Genomic DNA, 24,236 nt, shown 5'->3' on the forward strand with positions numbered 1-24,236 from the left:
TGACTTGGATTCCAGGAAGTCACTAAAATTTTCAAGATCAGTCTCCTTACGTGTCATATGATGATATATAATCTCCCTTTCTAACTCTTGGCCTGTGACAGTACACTAATCTGACTCCATTACACCTCGTGCTCTTGCTCTGGCATAATAATCAAATCAACACTACTATTGCTGCTGGAAACAACTGACACTAATGCAGGGTGGCTCTACTCACAATCTCTGCCAGTGTCCTAGACCAAGTACTTTGCCAAGTCATCACCTCCCGATTATACTGTGTTCATCCATTGAGATACAGGCTCTTTGAGGGCAGGGATTGCCTCACTTTTGCATTTACATCCCCAGAGCCTAATACAGTGCCTTGCATTTTGTGGGGTTTTTCAGTCATTCAGTCATGTCCAGCTTTTCATGACCCCAGGTACCATAGCATACCAATACTGCCCATGGGGTTTCCTTGGCAAAGGTACTGAAGTGATTTGCCACATCCTTCTCTAGTAGATTAAGGCAAACAGACGTTAAGTGACTTGCCCAGGATCATACAGTAAGTGTCTGAGATCACATTTGAACTCAGGCCTTCCTGATTCCAGGCTCAGTACTCTATCTACTGAGCTACCTAGCTGCCTGACACATAGCAGGCACTTAATTTATACTCGCTGAATGATTTTAAAGATATGTCAAAATATCAAAGGCCTTTGATTTTCTTAATTTTTTCTGGGCAATTGATCATTTTACCAATAATGTGAATATATATTCTCACTTAATAATATTTTATTTTTTCTAATTACATTTTCAACATTAACTGTTATAAAATTTGAGATCCAAATTTTTCTCTCCCTCCCCTCCCCCATCCCCAAGATGGCAAGCAATCTGATATGTTATACATGTACAATCAAGTAACAATTTCCTTGGGCTTCCCTTTCTCCAACCATAAAAGGGGTGTTGGACTATATCAGGGGTGGGGAACCTGTGGCCTCGAGGCAACAGATGGCCCTCTAAATACTTGAATGGGGCTCTTTAACTGAATCCAAAATTCATAAAACAAATACAAATCCCCTTAATAAAAAGATTTGTTCTGTAATACTTGGACTTAGTCAAAGGGCAGAGAAGGCGTACAAATCTGCATTGGTAGAGGGAATTACCTTACTAAAAGTTCCCTATACCAATGGAATTACAATTACATTCTAATAGAGGGAGGAAGTATCTATCTATATTTATATCCATACATAGACATAGATATATTTAGATAGGGAAGTACCGGTCAGGAAGGGAAACTTTACCTAGGGGGTCACAGGGATGTTGAGTTGATCCGTAGGGCAGCCACCGTCCCTAGGGTGAAGGTAGGATGAGGTGTGAAATGTGATCTGGTCTAAGACCAACTCTATATAGTGGGATAGATGAATTTGCACTCACCAATCAAAACAGCTCAGTTTTTGAGAATTCAAAAACTAAGTGGATTATGTCTCAATGACTACGAGCATGACTTCTGGAGTTAGGGGAATGCTTTCTGGAGTTGTACACCAAAAGGTGCTGATCTACGTGGAGACATATGAGGTAGTGGCAGGACAAGAGGGAAGATGGCCCAGGTAGAAGGCTGGATGGAATATGAAGTGTGATTTGGTCTTGGCCTGGTTAGGTTTGTGGATTAGGCGAGTTTGCTTCCACTCACTCAGCAATCAAAACAGCCCAGCCCCCAGACAGGAGTTCTAATTCTGAAGGGTAACTATGATCTCATGTGGTAGAAAAGATCAATTCACTCCCAAAAGACATTTCAGTCTACTGCACATGGGCAGATTATTTATAGATTTCTGATGGCAGGCACTAACTGCAAAATCTGTTACTACTCTGGGTCCATTTCCTAGAACCTGAAGACTTGGCCTAAAAATCAATAAACCAACCAACCAACCAACCAACCAACCAACAAAAACCTTTTCCTAGTCATCATAGCTGCCTGCTGGTCTGATCTAGTTTCTCAAAAGTGTCATATTTTTGATGATATAGTTTAGTGAATTCTTAGAAAAAAACAATTTTCTGTTTTTCCTGCCTAATCCAAGCAATTCAGTTTTCCCAATCACCAATTCAGTTTCAGTTCTAAATGAATTTCTTGGGAAGATGATCATCTGCTCTCCACACATTCACAACCCAATCCAATTACCTACTGATAAGTACTAGTTGACTAGGCAACAAGCATAATGAATACAGAGAGCTAGTCTTAGAATCAAGACCACTAGAGTTCAAATCTTGCCCCTGACACAAATGGCTATGTTAGTTACTCTAGGCAAGTAACAATCTTTCATTGCTCTAGGTCATACTTTAAGACTATAAATTGCAGAGAAGCAGTACAAATCTGCATTGATAGAGGGAATTATCTCACTGAAAGTTCCCTATACTAATGGAATTACAAGTCTGAACAAAAATAAAGAAATAATCCCACTTGTATGAGAAAATGTCCATAACCTCATTACTGGTGATCCCATTAGCTATTCACTACTTGCATATTCCACAGATTAACTTGAACTATCCAAAAGTACAATGGGCTTCTCCACAAGGTAGTGGGTTTCTCATCATTGGAGGTCTTCAAGCAAAGGTTAAGATTATCACTAAATGGACATCTTGCAATTGGGACTCTGGAGTATTGAAAGGACTGGGTGGTTGCTGAAGTCTATTCCAATTCTGAAATTCTACGATTTTGTGATTCCGATGAAGATGCTAAAGAAGCTGTATGTGACCTCTGATTTATGCATTTCAGCATAGAATAAACTAAATAGATTCTGCTTTTGTTTAATCTGGGGTCCGAAGTTAAGCTGATGATGAAATTCTGGTGTTTGAATTCCTACAGGAGAAATTGGCCCCCTTGACTGGTTTTCCAATTTCCCTATCAAACAAAGGCACTCCTGGTCAGGGTGTTGCCTATGTAATAGACTTCAAAGACAGTTACCAGCCTTGCATTTCTAAACAAATTCCTGGACCATGAGGTTTTCCTGATGGAGCCTGGTGTCTAAACTCTGCCTCCTTCAGGTTTTGATCAGTCAGTTCAAAGCATGTGGTATGAGGTCAAGACATTGTCATCTAGTCTGATAATGCTATATAAGCTCTTTGAAATCAGGGACTATTTTTGTTTGTTCTCTATATCCCAAGCTCTTGGTCCAGTATATCATCAGTACTTTATGAATGTTTTTTGAATTGACTCATCAGCATTTTGAAAAGCATAATCCTTTATATACAACATCTCCTACAGGACAGACCCCAGTTTGTTGAGTTAAAGTAGTGCAGATGAATAAGATTATATGGTGCCATTAATTTCCACAGTCCATGTGACATTTATCCACCCATAAGAATGACTTTAAAGAATAGACTGACCAAAGACAGGTTCACTGCTCAAACCTGCTTTATCCATTGTAAATGTTTCTAAGCACAATCTAGAGCTAGAAGGGTCCTCCAAGCCTGGGTAGCCCAACTCCTTCCACTTTACAGTCGAGGAAACTGAGGCCCAAGGGTTTAAGTGATTTGCCCAAGATCACACATGTAGTAAGCAACTGAGGCAGAATTTGATTGCAAGTTCTCAGGTTCCAGAGCCAGGTTTCATTGCATAACCACTGATGAAACCAAGAATGACATCATGAAATCACCTTTAACATCACTAACAGTCATGGTCCTAGGCAGATACCAGGCAAGTTTGACTGACTCTAAAAGTTTGCTTGACTATACTTTCACTTATTCAGCAGGTGTTACAGTAAATAAAAATTATCAACTCCTGGAGAGTCATGGGTTTTTTTTTTTTAAATCAAATTCCATGAGAGCCCACTGTAGGGCAAGAAAATTAGATCAATGCACAAAACCTAACAACCCTTTCACCCCTCAGTGCCAGGTGACTTGCTGCTGAATCAGCCATCTGAAGATGGGATTCCTTCTGCCAATGTTTTACCAGGGTTCTGACCGAAAGTCATGGGAAGAATTTTATATGGCATATGGTTTTGTTAGGAAACTGGGTCAGTCTCGGGTTAGATGGTTAAAAAGTGAATTTAATGGCATGTTTGATTTTGCAAAAGAAAAATAAAAGAGTCATTTGCTCTTATCCTTGCCCAATTACAGCATGGTTTTAGTTTGCCTTGTGAATAATTTTAAATTAACTATTTCTCATTTAAAATCATATTTCAAAAACCATAGGAACTTTATGTGAATAAAGGGTATCCACAGAGACAGTTCAATATAGTAGATAGAGTGTCGAACTTATAGTTTGGCAGATCTGAATTTGAATCCTGTCTTGGGTACTTAAAAAACTATGTGACTCTGGACAAAGCCACTTAAAACTCTTTGAACCTCAGTTTCCTCAACTGTAAAATGAGAATAATGATAACTAACAACTACCTTGAAGAGTTGCTATAAACTCCAATGAAATGATGCATGTAAAGCCTTTTACAAACCTTAAAAAACTAGACATATCATTATTAATTATTATTGCTCATACTATTATTATTTCACAATGGAAAAAGTGCTAAACTTAAAGCCATGGGATCTGAGTTTGAATTCTGCTTCTGTCGCTTTCTGTGTGACCTTGGACAAACCATTTAACTTCCCTGCGCCTCAGTGTCTTCATCAGTAAAATGAGGGGACTGAGCTAGATGATCACAATGGTCCCTTTCAGCTCTAGATATGTGATCCTAATATAGACATGACCCATATTCTTCTTGATGAATTAAAGATAAAAAAGAAAACAAACAAAAAGAAGAGGAAAAGGACATGACAAACTCACATAAAAGAATCCCAATGGTCCTGAGATATACGGCATTTTCATTCCAAGAAGATACTTGACTTGTGAGGTCACAACATGGGTGGCAGCTCCAGTTGTCATTGCACTGATCACGGGCTCTGTTAGCAAGAAAGTGGCACTGCCCAGCTGCAGCACAAACATGGCAATCTAGGGAACCAAAGACAGGTAGGCATCATCTGTAAGTCTATTCAAACACAATGCTCCTGAACTCCTAAAATGATCATTTTTGTTAGGAAACACCGGGATTTCTATAAGGAATAGGAAAACCCATTCATGAATTGAAAGTTCCCTTTGTCAAAAACTGACTTCAGTGCTAATGCAACATGAAGCATATCATACCAATTTGTTTTATGCTTGCTCCTAAATAAAATTCCAAAGCCTTTTAAGCAAAAGTAGGTGTAAAAGGAAAGAAAGTTCAGTTAAAACTGTTCAATTTCCTGATTTTGAAATGGAAACAATCCAAAAAACAATCTTTTTAAAGACATGTCCATATACATAACAATAGCAATAGCATATACAAACATATTCAAGGAAACAAAAAAAATAAGGAAATTGACAGCAACCCATTGGTAAAGATGAGCCTAATTCACTCCTTCACATCCAGTGGACTTGAGTCTTCCCAGGCAAGAAAGAAAGAAAGGGCTCTTTTGAGTCCTCCCAGATTCTAAGACTTAAGCCCCAGCTGTTTTGGCTCTGTTCCCCCTGACAGCCGCTGAAAGAAGGCTCCTTCTTGGAGTTGATATTCTGAGTAGAAATGCAAAAGCAGGGAGAGAGGAGGAAAGAACCATCTATGGAGATGACAGAAGTTATAGAAGAATCATTATATAAATAATGTTCTCCAAATCCATCCCTCCCATAACACTCCCAGCATTACTCCCTAGTCAAAGATGAAGGAGTAGTGCATAGCGTCCTGTAAGACTTGGTGAGAATGAGAAGGACAAGGAATTCTTCTCCCATACCTCTATTCCCTCCTTTAAATAGTTCATCCAGTGTGGGAAAACACAGGCCGACTCCCTACCTCTGCCAGAAAAACAGTATGCCTCACTGTGTCTTAACACACATTTATGTTGTTCAGTCATTTCAGTCATGTCTGACTCTGTTGCCCCATTTGGGGTTTTCTTGGCAAAGATACTAGAGTTGCTTGTCATTTCCTTCTCTGGCTCATTTTACTGATGAGCTGAGGCAAACAGAGTTAAATGACTTGCTCAGGGTCACACAGCTAGTAAGTGTCTGGTCACATTTAAACTCAGAAAGCTGAGTCTTCCCAACTTTAGGCCAGATAGTCTATCCACTATGCCATCTGGCTGCCCCATCTTAACATATATACAGCATTCCATTTTCTAAGAATTTTATCATCACTGGCATATGATTACAATACATTTGAATTATGCAGTATGACTGTTGCCCTAAACACTTATAGATAGGAATTTGTATCATTTTTTAAAATTTGTGTCTTCGGCACCTATCACAGTACCTGACACATAATAAATAATAAATGTTTATTGATTTATTGACTGATACCATATCCAATAGTTACCCTATGTGCTGTCTTCATAGCCCAAAGAGAAGACAAGTAGGCCATTTGGATAACTAATACAGACTCTTAGAATTGGAGGCTGCATTTTAAATCATCTTTCAAACCTTAAACCTGAGGTAGAAATACTACTCTGAATCAACACCCTCTGCCTCCTGAAAACCAGGCATTCTTTGAACACTTTTAGTTATTGAAAGTTACTACTATAAAAGGCAGTCCACTTAATTTTTGTAAAGATCTAATTATTAGAAATTGGAAAATAACATTATCTATTGACTCTGACTTCGCTGGAGTTACATAGAATAAAGCTAATCCTTGTTCCACATAAAGGTTTTTCACATATTTGAAGGAAGCTCTTATACAGCTCTTAATTCTCTTTTCGAGACTTCATAATTTCTAGACCCTTCTTCTGTTCCTTATATAAATGGCTAAAAACCCTTCCTAGATTTGTGTCACCTGTAAATTTGATAGGAACATTAGTTTACCTTTTCCCAAGTCACTGATATGTATGTGTAAAAAAAAGAGGGAAGGAAGGAGGGAGAGGAGAGAGAGCAGGAAGACAAGAGAGAAGAAAAGGATGGTTGGTTGCTGTCCTTCCTTCTCGAAAAGGACCAAAATAACATCACCATGATAAAGTGAAATTTCAATGTGTCTGATTGTGGCTGATGAGACCAGTATGAGCTCAGAATGCTCTACCACAGGTTGGACACAAATAGTCTACGTGAATATTTGGGGTGGTTACTCCAAATCTGCGCATTCTACATTTACTTTGTGCTGTCTCAATTCTACTTTGCTCATAGAGCACAGCACCCTTTCTGATGTAGACATGCCATGCTGAGCAGTCCTGTGCCAGTGTCTCCCATGTTGTACAGTCAAATCCAAAGTTCTTGAGAAAGACCTTGAGAGTGTCCTTGTATCACTTCTTCTGACTACCATGTGATCACCTGCCCCATGTGAGTTCTCCATAAAACAGTCTTTTTGGGAAGTGTACATTTTGCATTCCAACAATGTGGCCAGCTCATTGCAGTTGCACTCTCTGAAGCATAGTTTGAATTCTTGGCAGTTCAGCTTGACAAAGGACTTCAGTGTCTGATACCTTATCCCGCCAGGTGATCCTCAGAATCTTCCTGACAGTTCAAATGGAAATGATTCAGTTTCCTGGCATGGCACTAGTAGACTGTTCATGTTTCAGAGGCATACAACAGTGAAGGCAGCACAACAGTTCTGTAGACCTTCAGTTTGGTAGTCAGTCTCTTCTCTCCCAAACTTTTCTTCAGAGACTCCCAAACATTGAGCTAGCTCTGGCAATGTGTGCATCAACCTCATTATCAATGTGCACATCCCTGGAAAGTACACTACCAAGGTAAGTGAACTTATCCACAGCATTCAAAACTTCTCCATTTGTTGTAACTCATAGTTCCACATATGGATGGTGTAGTGGTACCTGACGGAGCACCTGTGTTTCCTTGGTGTTAAGTATTAGGCCAAAATTAGCACAGGCAGCAGAGAATTGATCCATACCTTGTTGAATCTCAGCTTCAGAGGTTGCATTGAGTGCACAGTCATCTGCAAACAGAAAATCATGCACCAACACTCCCTCTACTTTGGTCTTGGCTTGTAGCCTTTTCAAATTGAAGAACTTACCAACAGCATGGCAGTTGACTTTGATGCCGTGTTCATCCTCACTGAAAGCATTTGACAACATGGCTGAAAACATCATGCTAAAAAGCATGGGAGCAAGTACAAAGCCCTGTTTCACTCCATTGGTGACTGGGAAGGCACAAGAGCATTGTCCACTATCCAGAAGAAAACAGCCCTGCCACATGTCATTTAACATAACTCTCCAGGTTCACATGAACCCATAAATTAATACTATTTATTAATGGTTGTACAAACAGTTATGAATTCATGTTATCATAGTATCATTCATCGCATGTCTTTCATTTTGTTTGAAAAGATAATATTAAGAACTTTATCAAATGTCTTGCTAAAATTAAGTTGCACTGATTTCAACATTCCTCTGTTCTACCAGTGGGGAAAAGAAAAGAAAAACCATTTAAAAAAAAGAAATGAGATTAAATTAGCACGCTTGTTTCTTAATGAGACCACTCTGATTTTCATTGGTCACCATATCATCTTCTAAAAAAAATGCTAAATAATCTACCCTACAGTTTTACCAATAATCAATGTTACATCTAAGAACCCACCATTTTGGGGATCTACCTTTTCCCTCAGGATAATAATGGCTCAGGACTATTCTTCAGTCCTTCTATTTGTCATGATTCCTCAAAGATTACTGAAAGCAGAATTTCACAATTTCAGAGTGAGAAGAACTCTCTTCCCAGGTTATCCAATAAACTCACAGCTCAACAAAAATGCCCTCTACCACATAGCCAGACTTTGTTTGAAAACTTCCATTGGGAGGAAACCAGTTATCTTTGAAGGGAGACCAAATTCATTTTTGAATAGCTTTAATTATTAGAAAAACTCTTTTCCTAAACCAAGCTTTAACTAATTTGCTTCTTTGAAAGTTTTACCTATTCCTTCTATTCCTATTTTCTGGAAACAAAAGGAATAAGTTTAGTCCCTCTTTCAAGTTGTTAGCCCTTCAAACATATATAGACAGCTATTATGCCCTACCCTTAAATTTTCCTCAGACTAAACATCCTCAGTTCCCTCAGCCAATCTTCATATGGCATGATCTTGAGGCCCATTCCACTCATCCTCTTCTGGGAAGTCTCCAGCTGGTGAATATGGCATCAACCTAACACTCAAAAAATAGTCTGACCAAGGAAGGGTCTGTTTTCTCCCTAGTCCCAAACCAAAGCTCCCTGATATCATGCTTCTTTCATTGGCTGCCAATATTAACCAATCAACCAATAAACACTCATTAAGTACTTACTATGTGCCAGATACTGTGCTAAGTGCTGAGGATATAAAAGAGGCAAAAGGTAGTCCCCGACCTCAAGGAACTTACAATCTAATGCAGTAGAAAGCAATTTAGCAACTGCATTTCTTTCATTCTTCCATTAGTGTTCTACATGAAAGGGTAATTTCAAATTGGGCTTAAAGGATTCTATTACTATTTCTTTATTTCGGGTTTCAGTTCCCATTTCACTATATTTGTTCTATATTTACATGATTATCAATTTCCTTGACATGAAACATGGTAGCAAAAATCAGAATTCAATTTTTTCAAATTTTTAAAAAATTGTACCAGTTGGAAGAGACAGTTCCCTTGTTCTTTTTTGCCCTGAACATACCTAACAAATCCTTTTTTGTTGTGCTTATCATAAGCTCATTCAGGAGTTTTGTATACTCATATACCTAACAATGTGTTATAATATCTAATAATGTGTTTTAATAATAACATCTAATAATGTGGTATGTCACATCATATATGTGCTCTTATATTCTTTATGTTTCCTTCCTTTCACCACTTAGGATAACAAAGTGACAGATTTATATCTAGAAGGGACCTTAGGGGTCATCTGTCCAATCTCTTCCTTTTAGAGGTGAGGAATAGGATCAGTATAGGTAAAGTGACTTGCCTGATACCACAAAGGTCGACAGGAGCAGAAGCAGGATTCAAACTTAGGTCATTTGATTCCAAATTCAGCCCTCCCCACTGTTATTCACATATTTTAAGTACTTTTCAGTCCTGTGGCCCCTCCTTTGGTTTGACTGTTCTTCCTAGCACCTCCATTTAAAGGAGAAAACCCAAGCCAGCCCTATCTTTATTCCTCTCCCGGCCTGCACTTCTGACTACCACACTTTTTCTTCCATGCTTCTACACTGGGTAATACCTTCCCCCCCACACACATTTTTCATCTTCCTATTATATATTGTCTTCCTCCATTAGAATGAGGGACAGCCCACTGGGGGCAAAAACTGTCTTACTTTCTGCTTATATTAGCATCTCTAGTGCTTAGCCCACAATAAGTGCTTAATAAATGTTTGCTAACTGATTGTGTCTGAGCACATTAGAGAGTTTCCTATGCAGTCACATTAATTTCTTTTGATATTTGTCTTTTAAATATTCATTAGGCTCATTTGAGTTTTTCTCATCACATCATTTTTTTATGATAATTGATAATATGATGATAATTCTTGAGACTCTAGTCTAGCATTATTTCTCTGACTGTCCATTTCCAAGTCTATAATATCTTTCTATTAGTTATATTTCTTTATTTTATCATCATAATCTCTGGGATAAAATGGTCACTTTCTTCCAAAGTTCCTGTCACTTTCACTTTACCAAACAGCTCTTCTTGGTTTACTGTGACTGAGTTCATCTGTAACTTCCTTTAACTTTTTGAGAAATGAAATTGGTAGCAAACCAAGTCAATTTCTTAGCCCTCAGTGCTTTAACAGAATGACAAGGTATGTTTGGAGAGTTGAATGGCTTAACCATTACTAAAACTTGCATCTTTGGTAGTTTTAGGATCTGGATCTGGAGCAGAAAGATAGTGACCATCTGCAAACACTATCAAAAGAATATTATTCCTGTTTCTCATTCCTTTTTATCTTCATATGAAGGGGTCTGCATTTGAAAAATGCAATGCTACTCAATGACCTCTCCTATGTTTCTTTTCAAGTATAGCTTATGTAAAGAATATATGCTGATTTGGAAGCTTCCTCCACCAAGACATATTTCAATCTATCTATGACTTCATAGATAAGGCCTGAGGCAGATAAGCTCCTCTGGCACAGGGCCTTAAGAGGGTAGCTGGGTTCAAAAAACTAATAAGTGTTAGAGTCAGATTTGATCCTAGACTTTCCTGACTCCATGGTGAACATTCTATGCACTATATCATTTTACCTCTTAAGCACTTTACCATTATCATATTTAACTCAAGAGGCAGTGGGTGGCACACTGGATAGATCCCTAAGCCTGGAGTTGAGAAGATTCAAGTTCAAATCTGACCTCAAATACTAACTGTGACCCTGGACAAGTCACTTCATGTCTGGCTCAGTTTTCTCATTTGTTAAATGGGGATAATAATAGATCCTACCTCCCATGGTTGTTGTGAGGATCAAACAAGATAATAGCTGTAAAGAACTTGGCAGTATGAAAAAACAAGGAGAAAAAAAATGCCAAGATAAATCTATAAGACCAGATATCATAAAGGACAACAATATGCCATGAAAAATGTAATAGTGGAAGAGAAGGATGGTGGAAGAAAAAAGAACTGGAATGATGCTTCTGGTTTTCAAAAGCCTACTTGCACCAGTGGACAGAGCAAAAATAATGAGCATGATGAACCTGTTTTTATTTTTTATAATTGAAATTTAATTTTATCAATAACTTTTGGTTTTATATCTTCATTCCTTAAAAAAAAATTCGTTTTCTTTTTCTACCCAGTGAGTCACTCTTTGTACCAAAGAATTTTTTTAAAGAGGGGAAAAAAGCAGTTCAGAGAAACTAACCAATACATCAGCTGAGTCAGAAAGTATATGTAATGTTCCTCAACCATAATCCCCACTTCTGCCATAAAAGGAGGGAGTAATAATGAGTTTCATGATAGACGATGTAATAGGTGCTATATAAATGCACACAACAGGTGCTATATAAATGCTAGCCATCATCATCATCGTTATTAGGAGGCCCATCATATCAAGTATTATTGAGATTTATGTTACATTTGTTGTTGTTCAGTCATTTCAGTTGTGTCTGACTCTTTGTGACCTCATTTGGAGTTTCCTTGGCAAAGATCCTGGAGTGCTTTGCCATTTTCTTCTCCAGTTCATTTTACAGATGAGGAAACTGAGACAAATAGGATTAAGCGACCTTCCCAGGGTCACACAGTTAGTAAGTATCTGAGGTCAGATTTGAACTTGGGAAAGTGAGATTTCCTGACTCTAGGCCCAGTGCTCTATCCACTGTGCCACCTAGATGCCAAATAATTTTTTGTGTTTTTTTTTCAGTTGTTTCAGTCATGTCTGCCTCTTGGTAACCCCATTTGGGGTTTCTTGACAAAGATCCAGGGGAACTTTACCATTTCTTTCTCCAGCTAATTTTACATATGAGGAAACTGAGGCAAATGGTTAACTGACTTGCCCAGGGTCGTACAACTAGTAACTCTAGAGACAGATTTGAACTCAGGAAGATGAGTCTTCCTGACTCCAGGCTGATGCTCCATTTACTGTACCACTTATATGTGTTAAATGACTACTAGTTCCCAATTACAAGGCTAATAATTGATGAGACCAGGATGCAAAGAAATTTGGGTCTTTTGACTCAAGTATACTCAGTGATTTTGGAGTCCTGGACAGGAAAACAAAGGCTTTCAGAGGTGAAAGGGACTTTATATATGCATGTATGTGCACACATCTGTCTACAAAGACATGCATAAGTGTGCATACATAATACATATATATATGTATTATCAGAAAAGTCATCATTTTTATTTCCACATGAATAAAAGGTTCCAAAGTGAACACAGTGACCAAAACATTCTGATTTGCTTCACCATGCTACCTGAGTTCACCAGATCATTGAGTGTGGAAACCTTTCCAAAGAAACTATAAGAATGACCTTTCCATTTAAAATTAAATAACATTCCATTCATGAGTATCACTGGGAGAAGTGGAAAACAAAACAGGTTAGGCTTACATGTTACTTGGGTTAGGCAACTTATGCCATCTGCAAGAAAAAGTCAGTTAATCACAAATGAATTTTGAAATCCTTGTTGGATAAGTTAGATACTTGTTGGATATTTGCTGGAAGATGCTAAGTGTTGGATGTAGATGCAATTTTATATAAGGAGGGAGCAACTCTGATTTCATGATAATGTGCTATATCAAGTTACCAGTGCTGTTTTATATCTGCACTGGCACCACTGAATTTTCATTTGCAAGAGATATCATTCTGACCTTCCATTAGTTTTATGGTGCAACGGCCTTCAGCCAAAAGCCATAAAGTCTAGAGGTGATACTGACACAGCGGATTATCTGTAAGGCCAAAGCAGCATGATACAGTGGAAAAGAGCACTGAATGTAAAGTTACAGAACTCAGATTTGAATCTCAGTTCTGCTATTAACTAGCTGTGTGGCCATGGGCAGGACACTTGGTGTCCTTGTGTTTCAGTTTCCTCATTCCTGTCTGAGTGAACAAGACAGCCTCCAACATCCTGTTCAGCTATGATTCTATGATCCCATCTATCACACCTCCTCACAATAGAACCAGCTCCAATTTTATCAGGAATATTTCAGTCAATGAACATTATGTGCCTACTACGTGCCAGGCTCTGTGCTAAGTGCCGAGGATACAAAAAGAGGCAAAAGCAATCCCTGCCCTGAAGGAGCTCCAAATCTGATGGATTTGTCTGTGGTAGGAATAATATTTGTCAGTGGTAGGAAAGCTGCCACCAGTTTTGGCAAGGTAAGAAAAATCACATCATATTTTCCATTTCAGGCAAGCTTACTAGAGAACTGAGCAGTAAAGAAAGGACTTTGTGTGAATTGTTTGCAGCTTAACACTGCCCCTCCCCCACCACCAATTACTTATGTAGTAATGCAAACACCATCCTTTGCCAATATAGAAACTGGCAATCTGTTACTCTCAGAAAAGAATGCCAAAACAGCAGGGATTTTTTGTTGCTGGTTTTGGTTTTTTATGCAACTGGTATTTTTTCAAAAATACAAGTCATTTTATTAAAGTAAAAAATGCCTTGAGGGAATTAAGTTAGGTAGCCATGAAGTAGGCACAAAAAAAAATATGGTTGTCTAGGGTAACTATGGCCTCATAGTTCATTCTTCTTCAACCTGAGAGAATCCTAGAACTGAGATATAAAAGGGAAACTTAGAAACCCCTTCATTTCACAGATGACTTCCACAAGGCCACCTAGCTAGTAAGTAGCAATGTTGCAAAATTAATCCAGAAAAAAATGCTGAGCTCCACATTCCCAAAGGTCCAAATCATTCACTGAGTGTAAACTCAGTACAATGGGAGGCAATGGATCCATAGAATTACAGATTTAAGGCTATTAGGGGGTCTTGGGGACCATTTGGTCCAACTTTCTCATTTTACAGATGAGCAAACTAAGGCTCAGAGAGATTACATGACTTACCCAAGGGCACAACAAGAGGTACATGTAAGCAGACACAAGATGGAAAACTGACTCCATGCCCAGTATACCTTCCCTTGCACTGCCTGTTCATAGTTTTTTACATTCACTTTTTTAGTTCTTTAGGGTACTATTTGAATCATGACTTTAGTGTTTAGTGTTTGAATCATGACTTTAGTGTTTTAGAGTCAGATATGTCCAATTTGGTTTAGTTCATTATACAATCAATCTTATTTCAGTTTGGAATTACAAAATTTGAGAAAAGTCTCATTTTGTATTCATCCTGAAGACTCATGTCTGAATTGTAGAATTCTTCTCCTCTTCGTGGTTTTATTTTCTTTTTCTTTAACAGCTTACCCCTTTCCATGACCACGAATAATGACTAAAAGACATTTTTTTCATTTACCTTGTGGTTTTCTTCTCAACTCCAGTTGTCACCTCAAGAGGTACATTATTTGCCAATACTGGGAAACAAAAATTACTCAAGTCAAAGTGATTTGCTACTTCCAGCCAAATTCCTATGTTCCTATCTCTGCTTCTGGGTCATTTCCACTGCCTTGATGCAGCTCTACCCTTGAAAGACATGAATAGGAAAAAGCCATTTCAGATAGTAAAAAGACTAGAATCTAGCAGTCAGGAAAAACCAGAACAACAGAGTATCTTTGAGTATCTAACAGAGCCAAAAGAAATTTTTGTTATCTTGTACTTGGTCTTTTTTTTCTCTTGTACTCTTAAAAATGTCCTCAGCATAGGATAAATCCTTAAAATTAAGAATTCTTCAACTGGGAGAGGTCAACAAATCTCCAAGGATTCCCTGCTAATATAATCATTGAGCACATAAAAGAATATTGTAAACACGTGAGTTTCAATGAAAAGTCAGTTTCTTCTAGATGACAATATACCCCACATCCAAAGTAAAAATAAAAATTTAATAATGTCCCAAAAAACATTGTGAACATTATGGTTAATGAAGTTGTGGTGTAGAGGAAAATTCTTTGAGGATTAAACAATGCTCAAGCCAACCCTGAATTGTAGGGGGTTCCCCCATAAAGGATGCGTATGCAATTGTAATTTTAAAAATTGCTGGGGGTTCCTTTGAGAGTTTAACAAAACGCCACTGCTGCCCCTTTAACATGATGATACCACTATAGTCTTTCATCAAAATAAATGATAATAGACAGTCTAATCATTTTCTCTTTTACAAAGAAAGAGGGGAACAATCAGCCCCCAACATTTGACAGTGAAGAATTTTATGGAAAGCTGAATTAAAAAATACATGTACCTATGATTTTATTTGGCAACAAAGAATTTCATGAAAAACTGAAGTTTAAAAAAAGCCATATCAGTGATTTTACCGGTATAGGGACCTCTCAGTGAATGAACCTCCTCTATCAATGGATATGATAACTGCTCTGTAACTAACAGTCTTAGTTGCAGAACTCAGCTACCAGTTCCTAAAACACACTCCAGTTGTATTTAGTCACATGGGCACCCTGTACAAGGAGTCAAAATGTCTGCCACAAGTTATGAAGACTCACCAAGATAAAATTTGGTACAGAGTATTTTTTCCAATCATTAGGTCCTCTATATAACATAAAGTAAATGTTTCTCAGATTTTGTTCTGTATTCTGAAACTGCCCTTGAGATTCTAAAGAAGAATGTGCAGGGTTCATTTCCCTACTTTAGACTGACAAGGAGTAAGGCATAACATGGCTGTGGGGAACCCTAATACCATATAGTATGTGCTATCTACAAACAACATTTCCTTTCCCTAACAGGGCTTCCACCCATCAGACCAGACCAAACTGACTCTAGCCAAGGGGAAAGAAGTTATAACTGAGAGTATTCTTTCAGTTATCCTATAATAATAACAATAATTATCATTTATGTAGCATCTACTAGGTGACAGACACTGAGCTAAGTGCTATACGCTATCACCTTATTTAAATCTCACAACGAGGTATGTCCTATTATTATCCCCATTTTACAGATAAGTTAACTGAAGCAAACAGAAGTGAAGTGATTTCCCCAAGGGCCCACAGTACATCTCTGAGCCTAATTTTTTTACTCAGGTTTTCCTGACTCTCAGATCAGCACTCTATCACAACGTACCAGCTATCAGTGAATGCAATCAAAAGCTTATTAACAGTTTAAAGTGTTAGCTGGCAGGCGAACTGCGTGCTTGTGGTGAGGAGGTGAGGGTAGGATTTTGATCCGAAATCAAGAAAGTGATTTATGTCAGCAATTTTCAATTGATCATTAAGTTTTTCATGTTGACATTCTTAACGGATAAATTTCTGTCACTTACAGGTGAAGACAATGCTTTAGTCATAAAAGTTCTAGTTGTTTTGGGTTTCCAAGGCTCATATTGCAGCTGGAAAGTTTTAGGTTAAACATTAGTAACAACTTCCTGACTAAAATAGCTGTGAGACATCAAAACACATGACCAAGGAAGTTTATGACCTTATATCTCTCTAGCAATTTTTAAAAAAGGGGATGGGGGGCTAGAAAAATTTTACAGAAAGGATTATCAAAGTTCTTTAAACTGTTTTGTATCATGAGCCTCTTGGCAGAATGGTAAAGCCTGTGGACCCTTCCTATGAATGTTTTTATATGCATAAATTAAAACTCATAGGATCACAAAGAAAACCCATTCTATTGAAGTACAGATATCAAAAGAAAAAAAAATTAAGTTCCTGATCCCCACCTTACCCCCTGGATGCTATCTTACCAAGAAATAGAACGTACTAGCTGGCTTCAGGAGACTCCTTCTAGACCTGTCATCCAATTATTTTACAGCTCCTCAAAAATGCTGCTGTTAAATCAGGTCAAAAAGGGAGAGTCTCCTTACAAGAACTGTGTTCATTTGTTCACTTGCACAAGGGGAGGCCCTGTCACTCCAGACCTCCCTGTTGTCATACTCTGCTTGTGCAACTCTCAGACAAAGAAACTGTGTCTCGCCATGAACTCCAGGAGAGAAACCCTGTGCTGCTGTTGCTTCAGAGGAGAGAAGCTTGGGAAGATTTCCAGAAGTAAATGGGCAGAGGACAATCCCCAATTCCTCTCCAGTTCTTGGAAGAGCTAGCCTAGAGCAGGCAAAAATCCCATATTGGTGGAACAAAAAAGCCACAGGGAGAGCATAAGGAGGATTCTTTTAAAAGTGACTTCCCTCTAGTTGAAGGCTTGTTTCTAAGGCAAGGATGCTTATTAATAACCCTAGCATTAAAGGGTCCCAACTTGGCTTTGAAGTTAGTACCTCACTGTGGTGAGTGGGCATGGGATATAGATATCTTGGCTGCTACTATGGTTTGGCAGGAACTGATTTTTCTTTCTCTTTTTCTCTCTTTTTTCCCCTCTTTCTCTTATTCTCTTTCTCTCCCTTCCTTCCCTTTCCTTTCTTCCTTTATTAATGGTTGATTTTCTGTGTCATTTACTTAGAGGTGAAGACAATGTTTTAGTCATAAAACTTCTAGTTGTTTAGGGTTTCCTCAGGCTCAAAGTGTCCCTGGAAAGATTTAAGCTAAACATTATTAGTAACTTCTTGACTAAAATAGTTGTGAGACATCAACACATATAACAAAGGAAGAATTTCCTTCTTTCCTTCCTTCATTCATTCCTCCCTTTCTCCTATAAGCTTTTCTTCCTCCTTCCTTTCCTTCCTTTGCATTTTCTTTCAATCTTTCTTTCTTCCTTTTTTTCTTCCTTCCGTCTTTTTTTTTCACTACACACCAGAACTAATAAAAAATATTGCATCAGTTCCATTCCAAAGGTTTCTTTTACAAAATGAGTTACTTAATTGGCTTTAGAAACAAACTGAAGGGATGATAAAAGCAAACCCCAAACTGCTCAATCCACCCACTGTCACATCAAAAGAACTGCCCATGATCTAATCATAGGTTTTCTTGTGATATTACAAACCCATGATGAAGAACTTAGGAAATATTTTAAAAGATCAATTTTTTTTAAATGTAGTGTTGAGTTCCAAATAAAATTTCAATCCACATTCTGCCTCTTTTTTTTAGATATAAAATGGTTGTTATTTTTAAAGAATGTTTCAACCCCAAGGGCCAACAGAAATGAACTGGAAGAAAAAAAACTTTTGAAATTCAACTATAAAATTGATATTATTCATAATTGTAATTATGAATGAAGTCCAGCAGAATGTATGCTCTTTGAAGGCAGAAACTGTTCAATTTTTGACTTCGAATCCCTAGTGCTTGGCTCAGGGCCTTGCAAAGTTAGAGTTTAGTAAATGTTTGTTAAAGTGAATAATTTAAATACTTTTCTTAAACACTGACCAAAATATATTCTCTTGTATCAGAGGAAAAACTTTCTGTTATATAAGAACAAATGCCATTTCCCCACAGAGAAATAGTTGAAGGATACAAATAAACAGTTCTCAAATGAAGAATTCCAAACAACTGTCAATCATTTGAAGAACGCTCCAAATTACTACCAATAAGAGAAATGCAAATGAAAATAATCCAGAGGTTTCATCTTATATTCAGGGACTAGCAAAAATGACAAGTAATGGGAATAGATGCTGTTGGAAGGGCTGTAGAAAGACAAGAACATACAGCACCGTAGGTGCAGTTATGGATCGGTATAATCATCCTAGAAAGAAATTTGAAACCATGCAAATAAAAGAACAAAAATGTCCATATTCTTTAACTCAGACGTTTCACTACTTAAGCATATTGAACAAGGAGATCATTGATAAGAAGAAAGCATCAATTATGTACCAAAATAATTAATAGCAGTAGTCTTTGTGGTAGCAAGGACTGGAAATAAAGTAGGTGCTCACTGAGTGAGGAATGGCTAAATGTATCACGGTGCCAGACTGGAAAGGGATATTATTATTCTTATCTAAGAGATGACAAAATTGATGATACAGAGGAAGATAGTAAAATTTACATGAACTGATGCAAAGTGAAGTAAGCAGAGCCAGGAAAACATTCCATATAAAGACTACAACAATGAGAATAGGGAATAAAAACCCACAATTTCACAGCATTCTATTTTGATTAGTTTTCAAAACTGAACATTGTGAAATTATAAAGAATTAGTGTGGCCTGCAAAAAAGAAATAGGAAAAAAAACTTCCTCCCAACCTTTTCCCTTGCAGAGGACAGGGATTACAGATGTGATATACTGTATATACCATTATTTTGCTATGTTAATGACTTTTGTTGATTTTTTTCTCTTCCTTTTTTTAGAGAGTCTTTGCTGTGAGGAATGGTTCTTAGGGAGGAGGAAAGAGGACTAATAAAGGGAAAATATGGCTATGTAAAAACTATATATATATATATATATATATACACATATATATACATATATATATATCTCAATACAGCTTATTTTTAAAAATATATCAGTAAGGTGGGCATGGTGGTGCATGCATGCTTAAAATTACTGTTTCTAAGGAAACTGAGGCTGGTAGAATATTTGAACTTGGAATTTCTGAGTACAACAGGGTAAAAGCCAATTGTGTATCCACACTAAGTGCAGTACCAATATGGTGTAGAGGAAGGGGCAAGGAGCAGACTGCTTAAGAAGGGATGAACCAGCTCAAGTTGGAACTTAATTAGAGCTTCTATACTGTGCAACACTGGGAAGGGACTATGAGTGAACAATGCACTTCCAGCTTGGGTAAGATAGAGAAAGCCAGCTTCCAAAAACAAATAAACAAAACTAACTGGAAATCAACATTAAAAAATCAAAAAACTTTTCACTTCTTGACCAGTTCATGAAAAAGAAAATTAAAGGACCACAACCAAGGTTAATTAATATCTGACTAAAGGGCAGAATGTAACTGGTTGATTTCTCTGAACAAGGAACCACAACTAGCACTAACATAGTCATAAGACAACTTCCTCTATTCAACAAGACTCTCTGGTAAAACTCCTAGGCAACCACTCAAGCATCTCAAAAGCACTCATTTAGAGACATATAATTTATGTGCTAATTATAAAACATTTGTGTATTCATCTAAGCAGGTTCCCTAAATACTTGATAATTGTGTTAGGCCAGTTCTAGCTAGTCCTCTCTATTATAAATCATAATAATAAAAGCTAGCATTTATGTAACTGCTATAAAGTTTACAGAATGGTTTATGTATGTTATCTCTTTTTATCCTCACAACCCTCCCCCCTCCATGTAAAATAGGTGTTATTATCATTCTCATTTATAGATGAGGAAACTCAGGCTGAGAGGCCTGGGATCAATTGATCAATCAACAGACATTTATTAAGCAGTAATTATGTGCCAGGGAGTATGCTAAGTGTGAGAGACACAATAAGAGGTAAAAGACAATCCTGCCCTAAAGGAGCTTATTATCTAATGGGGGAGACAACATGCAAATATAAACAAAGCAAGCTAAATATAGGATAAATAAGAAATAATTAACAGATGGAAGGCACTAGAATTAAGATGGGTTGGGGAAAGCTTCTTGTAGGAGGTGGGATTTTAGTGGTGACATAAAGAAAATCAGGAAAGTCAGTAGTTCAGGCAGAGGAGGGAGACCATTCCAGGCATGGGGGACAATCAGGGAGAACATTCAGAGTGGAGAGATGGGACGTGTTATTTGTGGAACAGCCAGGAGGCCAGTGACACTTGATGAAAGAGTAGATGTCAGGGAATATAAAAGGACTGGAAAGGTGAGAGGGGCTCAGTTAGGAAAGGCTCTGAACACCAAAACATTCTGTATTGTACCTGGAGGCAATGGGAAACCAAAGGAGTTTATTGGGGGTGGGGGGGGAAGATAGGTTTGACCTGACCAGACCTGAGTTTTAGGAAAATCACTAGTGGCTGACTGAAGAATGGAGTGAGTACAGACTTGAGGCAGGTAGAACCACCAGCAGGCTACTGCAGCAGTCAGGACAAGGTGATAAGGGCCTGCACTAAGGTAGTGGGAGTGTCAGAGGACAAAAGGGAGTGTATTTGAAGGATGTTGCAAAGGTGAAATAAAAAGGCCTTCGCAAGAGAATGAACATGTCAGGTAAGATATAGTAAGGAATTAGGATAACATAAGATCTAGTAGCTTCTACATTAAAGGGTCAGAAGGCTTGGAATATGATATTCCAGAGGTCAAAGGAGCTAGGATTAAACACAAGAATCACCTACCCAGCAAAACTGAGTATAACACTTCAGGAGAAAAAAATGGATATTCAATGAAATCGAGGACTTTCAAGCACTCTTGATGAAACGACCATAGCTGAATTGAAAATCTGACTTTAAAAAACAAGAATCAAGAGAAGCATGAAAAGGTAAACAAGAAAGAAATCATAAGGGACTTACTAAAGTTGAAGGAACATAAAAGGATGATATCTAATTGAGGGGTGAGAGAGGAATATATTGGGAGAAGGAGAAAGGGAGAGAGAGAGAATGGAGAGAAAAAGCTTTTACAATGGAGGGTTAAAAGGGGGAAATGAGAGGGAATGAGTCAACCTTTCTCTCATTGGATTTGGCTTAAGGAGGGAAGAACACATATACTCAGTTGGGTATCTGACCCTACAGGAATGTAGGGGGAAGGGAATAGGAAGGGGGTAATGATAGAAGGGAATACATATTGGGGGAGAGAGTAGTCAGAAACAAACATTTTTGAAAAGAGACAGGGTCAAAGGAGAGATAGAATAAATGGGGGAGGGATAGGATGGAGGAAAATATAGTTAGTCTTTCACAACAAGACTATAATGGAAGTGTTTTGCATAACTACCCATGTATAACCTATATTGAATTGTTTGCCTTCTCAGTGAGGGCAGGTAGGGAGGGATGAAGGGAGAGAATTTGGAACTCAAAGTTTTAAAACAAATATTAAAATTTGTTTTCACATGCAACTGGGAAATAAAACGTACAGGTAATGGGGTATAGAAATCTATCTTGACCTACAAGAAAGTGAAGGGCAGGGGGATGTGAGGGCGGTTGAAGTGATAGAGGGGAGGGTAGACTGGGGGAAGGGACAATCAGAATGCAAGCCATCTTGGGGTGGGGGAGAGGAGAGATGAGGGGAAAATTTGGAACTCAAAATCTTGTGAAAATGAATGCTGACTAAAATAAATAAATTAATACAAATTTTAAAAAGAGAGATAGTAAGGAATCCAGAATGCCTGGTGAAAAATTATATAACTTTTTGGTATACTTGTTTCCTTTTTATTCACGACAACACAAGTCTTCAAGTTCATATGATAGTTCAATGTGTTGAACCACAAGTTAATGAATACATTTCTGTGCATCTACATTTGTTTCTCCCACCATGGTCAGGCAGTCCAAAAGTATACATCTAAAAAAGGAATGCAGCTTCATTCTTAAAGAACACACAAAATAACAATGGATAACAAAAATTGGCTTTTATATAATACTTTAACATTTGCAAAGCCTTTAACAAAAGTTATGATCATATTTGTGCCTCACAATTGGAGTCAGAGGCCCTGGGTTCAATTCCTGTCTTTGATAGGCACCTGTGTGACCCAGTGCAAATCACAACTTCCTTGAGTCATAGTTTTCTCATATGTAAGACGAGAGAGTTAGTAGAGGTTCCCAAAGTGGGTGATACTACCCCCCCTGGGGGGGGCACCAGAACAAACCAGGGGAATTGTAGTAGCCTTGGGTGCAATTAGGGTGGTGTTTAATAAAAATAAAGTGGTGGCAGGAGCATAAGGAAAGAAGAAAAGATAAAGAAAATTTTGAAAAACCATTCATATATGTTCCATGTGTTGTGTAACAGAGTTAAAGTAGTAGTGATTAAATTATTTCCCAAATAAACACACAAAATGCAAGTTATAACCAATCAGTGGTCAAGTTCACTTACAGGTCTTAACAAGCAAGTACTGGCAGGTAAGTGTATCGCACATTGTCTAGAAGTCTAGCATGCACTGGCAGGAATATGTGCATGTAACAATTTGTTTAAAATACGATACTACACAGTTATATGATGCAATATTACATCATCAAAATTTCAATGCTTGGAAACCCATAAATTCACAATAAATTATTAAATTTCAGAGGTGTCATTTAAAAAAAAATTATATTTTACATTTTTTAAAATGACACAAATGTTAAAAAGAAACTGTTAAAGGGTTAAAGAAAGTAGATTTCCCAAAGGGGGTGGGGAAGAGAGCTTAGTAATCTTTTTTTTTCAAAAAGAGGGCAGTAGGCCAAACAAATTTGGAAACCTCTAGATTATATGATATCTGAATCCTTTTTAGCTCTAGAACTATAATCATAAGATACTATGATCCTGTGAGGAAGATACTACAATTAATTTAAAAGAAATTTATTAAGAACCTACTATGTGTCCAGCATTTACCAGGCTTTGATCTATCAGCTTTCAACTGAACTAGACATGACATCACCAACCTCCATATATAAAAAATGGAACAGGCTCTGCCCTCAAAGAATTTAGATTTTATCAGGGCAGATAATAATTATGAGTGGATAACATTACAAAATAATTACAGGATCGTTCGCTTGACTTCAGATATTAGCAGGGAAGGAAAGTCAAGTAAAGTCTCATGTAGGAGGTAACTTCTGAAGTAAGTTTTGAAGGAAATTGAGTTGGACCCACAGTTGGTCAAACTATCGTCACCATCTCAATTCTTACCTCTTCTTATGCCCTGATAAAGATACCCTATGTCCAAGAGCTCCATAAATAAATGCTCTAAGCCACTCTCCTTACTTCTAGCCCTATCTCTAGTCATTGCCTAGAAGAGCATCCTCTTTGAAGAAAGAGTCTTTCATCTCCACCACCACTAACACCAGTCACTGACCAATTTAGGGGCATATGAGCTCAAGAACCCCAAGGATAGCAGGGCACTACTAAACCCATCCCATTCTGAACTCTCCCACCCACTGGAACAATTCTTGTGGAGATA

General features: G+C 37.7%; 1 protein-coding gene across 9 annotated transcripts in view; it reads right to left on the reverse strand.

The window, feature by feature from the left end:
* Positions 1–24,236, reverse strand: part of SLC26A7 (solute carrier family 26 member 7) — a 208,851-nt gene that overhangs the window by 119,808 nt on the left and 64,807 nt on the right. For all 9 annotated transcript variants that reach the window (XM_072603588.1, XM_072603587.1, XM_072603586.1 and 6 more), the window contains exon 4: positions 4,748–4,912. In XM_072603588.1, the coding sequence (XP_072459689.1) occupies positions 4,748–4,912 (165 nt within the window). The remainder of the gene's footprint in view (positions 1–4,747; positions 4,913–24,236) is intronic.

This window comes from Notamacropus eugenii, chromosome 4, assembly GCF_028372415.1.
Source record: "Notamacropus eugenii isolate mMacEug1 chromosome 4, mMacEug1.pri_v2, whole genome shotgun sequence".
Lineage (NCBI taxonomy): Eukaryota > Metazoa > Chordata > Mammalia > Diprotodontia > Macropodidae > Notamacropus > Notamacropus eugenii.